This window comes from Sparus aurata, chromosome 11, assembly GCF_900880675.1.
Source record: "Sparus aurata chromosome 11, fSpaAur1.1, whole genome shotgun sequence".
NCBI lineage: Eukaryota > Metazoa > Chordata > Actinopteri > Spariformes > Sparidae > Sparus > Sparus aurata.
The window spans coordinates 33,704,243-33,711,816 of NC_044197.1; the positions used below are offsets into that span (position 1 = coordinate 33,704,243).

General features: G+C 43.3%; 1 protein-coding gene across 1 annotated transcript; it reads right to left on the minus strand.

Moving 5' to 3' along the window:
• Positions 1 to 297: 297 nt before the first annotated feature.
• Positions 298 to 7,167, minus strand: LOC115591418 (uncharacterized; the record flags this gene model as incomplete). The annotated part of the gene is made up of 14 exons (XM_030433433.1): positions 7,049 to 7,167; positions 6,768 to 6,868; positions 6,400 to 6,676; positions 5,884 to 5,983; positions 5,731 to 5,798; positions 5,378 to 5,596; positions 5,213 to 5,251; positions 4,980 to 5,096; positions 4,811 to 4,888; positions 4,569 to 4,691; positions 4,389 to 4,466; positions 4,225 to 4,308; positions 3,924 to 4,010; positions 298 to 324 (listed from the first exon to the last, which is right to left on the minus strand). Coding segments are annotated over exons 1-14 (1,416 nt in total), but the record flags the coding sequence as incomplete, so codon positions are not given.
• Between the last annotated feature and the right edge of the window lie 407 nt (positions 7,168 to 7,574).

Below are 7,574 nucleotides of genomic sequence, written 5' to 3' on the forward strand. Positions count from 1 at the left end.
CCATCTTGTGCCGTCTTCCTCCTCAGACATCAGGTCCATGGCGGCGAACTTCGAAAGGTCCACCTCATCCTCAGCTAGCACTCTGGCTCGCTTCCAGCAGCTGTAAAAACAATCAATAAAGACGATCAGTACTGCGCATGGATACAACACATCTATTATTTGATAGAATAATAATCACATTGACCAAAGACGGATCCAATCTAATAAATCTTACCCTCTTTGTCCTCGATCGACTCTGAGCTGAACTCCTCACAGCGTCAGCCTGCGATGCAAGATCTGGTTGTTTGTTGTCCTGCGTACTGTCTCGTAATGTCTTACAGGCAGCTGGAAAACAATTAGAAAGACTGGTATGAATAAAGAGACGTAAGTCACAGTAAAATTAAGCGAGGGAGAAAACAGTAACAGTTACTTACACAATGGCGTCATTATCGGCATCGTGTAAATCTGGACTTGCAGACGTGGCTCCGAGCTAACAGGAGGTCGCGGCCTTATTATGAGACGAGGTTAGTCTGCGCAGGCCTCCTCTCGACAATGGCCGGCCCGCTAGCCTAGCTCTCGCTAGCTAGCTTAGCTGAACTTGCTTCGTGTCCATTAAAACACAAACACTTCGACTGCGATGGAGAGTCCAACTCACACACTCACAGCACGTCGTCCGACAACAGTTCACAGTCTGTTAGTGATAAAACAAGACACTGACGACACACACAGTCCACTGTCAGCTGCTCGACGCCATTAACTCTCCGCTCCTTCTTCCTCGTCACTTACGCTCCGGTCTACCCGGAAGTGTAAAAACTCTTACTGGTCATGAACTCTCACACGCAATAAGAATTACTTTTCAACTGCTTTTAAAACATTCAGAACCCATGAAATTACAGAAATACTTTTTTTTTTTACATTTTAATATCTTGGTTATCTCAAAATATTTCATGCAAATTTTAACTTCTTAACAACTGGTGTTTTATCTTTAACTTGTTCCCAGGAGAGAGAGAGAGAGAGAGAGAGAGAGAGAGAGAGAGAATAAATAATTTTTTTTACATAACATTGGCCATTGCTAATGACATACACAGTAATTAATCTAGCATACTTTCATTAAATAAATCCATTCAAGCTAAAATATAAGGGTCTATAATTAGCCTATACTGAGCCTGATCTATTTATACCAGAGATTTTCTTAAATGAAGTTAACACCTCCTAGAAAAAGGTCACCTGGGGTAAAACTCCCCCTGCAACCCTGATTTGCATTTGTATAGCTCACAGCATTTTCATTTACATGTTAAAGCCTCCCCTAGAATCAGGGGGAGGGGGTCATTGGGGGACAACTGCCAAGCAAGGCCCACGTCAATTTCCGACAATTTACGTCAGTTTTCGGTGTTGCCTGCAAATTGCCGCGTGCAGCCGCAAACCTGAAATTCCACGTCAATCTACAGTGCCGCATACTGACGAAAATCCCACTTTTCATGCAGTGTCTCTCTTGTGGCACAGAGCAAGGGGTAGAGCAGTCACTGTCACAAAAGTGAACATAGTTTCCTTTCAAGCATGCTGCTGCCACTTTTGCGTGTTTACTATATTTTTGTCTTTTGCATTCGTTGACCTGTTTAGGAAACAGGGTTCTGTTACAAACAGTACAAATGTATGTGGGTCCATGTCTAATGGACTCACGAAAGGCAGCTATGGCTGCTTCCATCAACGGATTAATCAGGGGCTGGGGGCAGTGGGGCACAATTTGTCTGTATTTTCTCCTGATTCCAAGCGTTCTCTGCATCTTGTAAAATATGCTAAAGACAGCATTTGTGGCCAATTTGGTTCCTCTCTGCTGGTTACAACGTTGATTAAAAAAATGTCTAAATTCCAGATCATTGCGATATCTAAGATTGAAATCTTGCTTTTTCTTTTGGCTATAGTTTTGATCCGTGTTGTACCTCTGAGACATGACAAATTTTCGTCTGCTCCGAAACACTGGATCTGACTCGTATCTATCTCTAAAGTGTTTCTTTTGTCTGGTGCTGAATGTGGCATCTTCCTTGTATTTCTCTGTGATGTAATTCTTCTGTCGTCTCCTGAAAGCAGCATCTTCCCTGTATCTTCTGATGACTTCTTCCTTCTTCTTATCTTGAACTTTTGAGTTTTCATGGTAAGATTTGAAGGATCGCTGTTTCTTATGGAGACCGTCTTGGGTATATCTTCTCCTTTGTGCTTGTAGTTTTTTTCTCCTAAATCCCAGACTGCTGTACTTCTTCCTTTCATAGTGGGTTTTTTTTCTTTTTTCTTCACCAGGCGCGTGTTGGTTTTTGCTGGCTCTCTGCATCGCTTTTCGTCGCTGTCGCTTTGGCAACTTTACAAAATGTTCTTTTGATGGTGGTGCAGGAGCTGTCTTAAGGACATGTTCTTTTGTTGGTGGTGCAGGAGCTGTCTTAAGGACACGCTCTGCTGCTGGTGGGAGAGCTGTCCTGGATACATTGTGTGCCAGAGATGCCTGAGGGTGTTCTCTGGAACCAATGGCTTCAAATGACACCGGCACAAACTCATAACCGGCAGACGGTCCACGATTTGCAAACAGTTTGTGCAGGTGGTCAGCCAAGTCACTGATTTCTGAGAAGGTCTTCATAATTGCAGTTCCGTGGGGGTGAGGTAAGCCCACCGCGTTTCTTGAGTGTGAATCAAACACACCATACCTGCCTGATTGGTCACGGAAAACTGCAATACACTCTGGACTTACTATGATTAAAGCCAGATTAACGTCACCTGACAGACACTCTAACTGTGTGGCAAGGGGCAGATACCAAGTCTCGCTTCCACTGGCTTTCACACGTCCAACCCTGATTTCAGGCCTGGGGACGTGAAACATATTTGTGTCAGTCAGGACTTGTTTGGGCAGTTCTTCCACAGTGAGATGATCACTGTGGAATCTTTTTTCCCGGATCAGCTGTCGTTTAGCACCTACATAAAGTGAATCTCCCTTTGCCAGCACTCTATCGAGGGCAGCAGTGTTGAACTGACAGCCCTCGTTCTGATAAGCCAGAAAAGTCAGGGACATGCAGGTACACTGGTGGTTCCTGGAGAACTTCCTGTACCTCATGTCACTCTGACTATGACTGGCCCTAATACTAGAACTTACCGGCACCTGAAATATAAGATAAATTATCATCATTATCATTAAGTATTACTTATTAGCATAATAAGCCTAGTTACATTATTAGTATCATACTTGACTTGAACACATTAACACAGATTATTACATATTTCAAATTTAAATGTTTTGAGACCATCATAAACCCTTGTCACCCATTGCCATCTTCACCAAAGTTTGAAGAAGGCTTTAAAAAGGGACCATTAACTCTCATACATTCCCAGTACTTGTGTCACACTGTTTACACATGAAAACATTAATATTAAAAATGTATACTACAATGGCAGTGTATTAAAACATATCGCTTACATGGGAGTCAACGGCACAAAAAGGTTTGTTTTGTTTTTTTACTATTAAAAAGGGTTAAAGGATATTAAAGGGTTTAAACATTCCTGAAATGTTAAATACACGCCTGTGGTAATTTAAGCCATTTGCATCAACACAGCCAAAATGATCTAAAATATGCCAAGGACTACAGGAGGATTAAAGGAGACTACAACTTTCAGACTGACACTTCAAGATGTTAACTGACCAAGATAATAATAATTTTCAGGAAAACCTCTGTTCCGTTACTTGTGATTATCTTTAAACAGTTGATAAAATCGTGTGAAACTAGTTGTTCAGTTATTTTTCTTTCATAATTTTATTGATTATTACTATTATTACGTATATTAATTGATTCTCTCCTTCATTTCCTTAATGGGTTTTTTTGCATTTCAGATCAAAGTAAACCACATTTTCCCTCGAACAAACACTTTATTAAGCCCACAATAAACCCGAATGTAAATGTCCTTACTTCTTTAGAAGGGGAATGAGAGGCGGAGAGTCCATCATTGATGATCCAGGGCCAGCAGGTCGATGAGGGATCTTGTGTCCAGACGGTCTGTGATAAGTCATAACACCAGTTAATATTTAGACATGAGGCAACACAAGTTGATACAAGAAAAGTTTTCCAAATTTCTCTCAATTACTCACTGACATTTGTGAACTGCAGAGAAAGATGATGGTATCAGAGATGTTAAATTAACCAGTTTAATGTAGATACAGCTGATTTTACAGTCAACGTTCTCTGTGTGTGTCAGTTGTAGAGTAAATACCTTAGCTGGGCGAGGAGAGTGACAGGCCGCAGCTTTAAGGGTCTGGGACGGTCCAGCCGGTGAAGGTGTCTTCATCCTAGCCACCTGAGAACAAAATTTTACAATTCAGTAAAAAGAAGTCTTTAATGACATTATGAACTTTATTCAAAAGGAATAATATTTACCTTCGCAACCGGTGAACAGCAGGGGGTCGCCGGATCACCCAAACTACAGGACAACCTGACTGGATGGGATCCAACCAGCTGTTGACACATGAGAACAAACATGTTAAACTTCACACATCTCAGTGAACACACTGTAGGTTCTGTGAAAGATTGTGTCTGTTGGTTCAGAGAGCAACATACATTGGTCACTGAAGTTTGGGTGCGGGGGGGTGATCCATACGTGGTCCTGCTGCGAGGAACAGGGCTGGAGGGGGCGTCGTCTTCCAGTCGCCGTGACAGCCTGGCTGAAGGGGATCCAACCAGCTGTCGACAGATGAGAACAAATATATTAGAATTCAGACAGTGGACAATGTAGTTACGTCTCCATGAAGACACCATTTCAACTGTAAACATTGACTGTGTGTGTCAGTTGTGCAACATACGTTGTTCACAGGAGACTGGCTGCAAGGGGGGCGTCTCTCCGTGGTCTTATGACGCCTGGCTGCCGCTGGAGAGGCCACCTGCACCGTCAAATAAAACATATCAACAGTAACTGTAGGGAACAAGGAGAAACTTTATATTACAGCTGAGAAGAGATGTCAGACAATTTACCTTGCGCGCTGGAGGAGACGGGACGTCAGACAGCTGAGAGGGAGACACTTCCTCCATAGCACGAAGGGCCGTGCTACTGAACCACATTGGGTTCAGTGGAAGGAAGGACTCCTTCTCCTGTGAAAGACAAAAAAACTAAATAAACACAAAGACAAATGAATATTTGTCTTGTCAAATACACAAAGTTTAAATACTAACCAGTTAACCTGTTGTGAAAAAGAAAAATCTCTCACCTGCTGCTGAGCCACGCTGGCCTGACTAGGAACCTGCGACTGGAAAAGCACATCACACATTTGATAATATAGGTGCTTTTAAGTTACGACTATGAACCCGTTCACCATAATGTACAAAAACACATGTAAACACACATAATAAAAAAAATTAAAAAACCTACTAACCTTGCTGCTCTGACCAACGACCTTCCACTGGAAGGGGTCAGGAGACAGAGGAGCACGTACCTCTCCCTTCACAACCAGCTTAGGAGAAAACTTCCTAAGCAGCTGTGAAGGAGTAGGAGACACCGGGGGAGGGGGAGGTGGTGTCTCAAGGAAGTGCTCCGTGGAGGTCAACAGCAGCTGGGTGAGGATCCCCATCCCCTCACGGTCGCTCAGCTGAACCTGCAGACATGACAATACAAATCCATTTACAGGCAAAGTTCAACTTCAAAAGTAGCTTGTGTTGACCGTTGCATAACACACAAGAAATTATAGCAAATTAGACTTTTTCTATCACACAGAGATATTCTACTTACGCCGTCGCTGCTCCACAGATCCAAGCGCGTACGGGGGAAGTACTCCTCCGCAGAGAAGTACCTCAAGCCTAAAAATATAAAAATGACATTTTTAAGTACATTTCTTTTTCGTGTTTTTATTGATAAGATTTTTTTTCCTTTTTTTTAACATACCCATACAAGCCCTCACGCGGTGGTACTCGCGGCGAAGGTGCCTCTGGTAGTCCACATCCTCATTCAGGCGGGGGGGGGGGGGGAAGTCCAGCACAAAGACCTGTAGAGAACAAAATTTTAGAAACCACCAATTGACAGTTTCATTCAAAATCACACACACACACACACACACGCACACACACACACACACACCACGTTAAACTCATACAATTAGTCTTATTACAGTAGTCAATGTACTTCTATTGTTGTTAAACTACTAAGAATACAGGACAAGCGAGACATGAAAAAAAAAAAAAAAGCTTACCTTCGGCCAGCAGCTCCTCACAGCAGTGAGGCGTGGGCGTACAGGTAGGCGAGTGGTTAAAGCGCATGACACATACGCAGCGGACCCTGGTTCGAGTCCTGGCCAGCGGACCTTTACTGCATGTGACACCCCCTCTCTTTCCCATTTCAAAAATCTATCCACTGTCTATTTAAACAGATGTAGATGCCTAAAAGAAATAAATAAATGCTTACCTTCGGCCAGCGGCTCCTCACAGCAGTGAGGAAACGGGCGTAGTCGACGGCTGCCTCGTACACGGTCCTGCTCGCCGTCAGGTTGTTGCTAGGGGCAAGAACACAAACAGCATCAGGGGAGCGAGGAACATCAGCATGTAGGACCTCAGTCCGCAGCTGAGCGGCATGGGCCCCAGGGGTCGACATGAAACCAAAAGAAAACTTCCCTTCTGGCATCACAACGAAACCGTCCACGATGGACCGGAGATGGGAGTCCCGAACTGACAAAGTTAACAAACTGCAACAACAAAGAAAGTTTCTTTAGCATGAAAATCATTAATCCCTCTCAAGATCGATTACTTCCTTCATAAACTGGACAATAATAGCACCTTCTTGTCAGACTCCGGTGGGATGACCAGCTTGTGGCTTCGTCCAGTCCACTCCGAAGGTGGCCAGCTCGTCGCCGGATGGCGGTAACCGGTACCGCAGCCTGTTTAGTAAAGGACAAAACGGATAAAAGGTAAAACTGATGAGGGAAAGCCTACCAGGAAATATCAACAATCACTTGTGAAAGAAAAAAAAAAAGCACAGGAAAAGCAGTTTAAAAAGTTTAATATTGATGATGAATTAATTTCTGGATCATTTAGGGATAAAACAGGTGAATACTTACGTGCACGAACCTCAGCATCAGCCAGGCTCCAGAAAGGCTTGGCAGGGGGTGAAGATCCAAATGCCTGATGACAGATTACAAACACATTAAACGGAGGGGACCTCAGCTCCTCCAGGTCGAGCTTCCTCCACTCCGACTCCCAGCGCTTCCTCGCCGCCACAGACCGTCTCGACTTCCTTGGCATCCTGCTGACAGAAGTTAAAGACAGAAAAAAAAAAAAAAAAACAGAAATGCCTCTCAAAGGTTAATAGGCTAACTTGTCAAACTGACCTAAACCTAAACTACCTAATGTAAAGTAATCTAATCTATGACAACCTAATGTAATATCTTATACATAAAATGAAATTTGAGTTGATGAGGATTGTGTGTGTGTGATGTGGTGATACTGCTCTGCGAAGGTTGAGGGCGATGAATCAACAATGATGGTCACTCTCAGCTGTCGAAGCACAGGAACCCTTTAATCTTATCAAAGACGTTATGCAATAAAGAGTTAAATGTCTCGCAAATGTTACGAGTCACTGTAAAT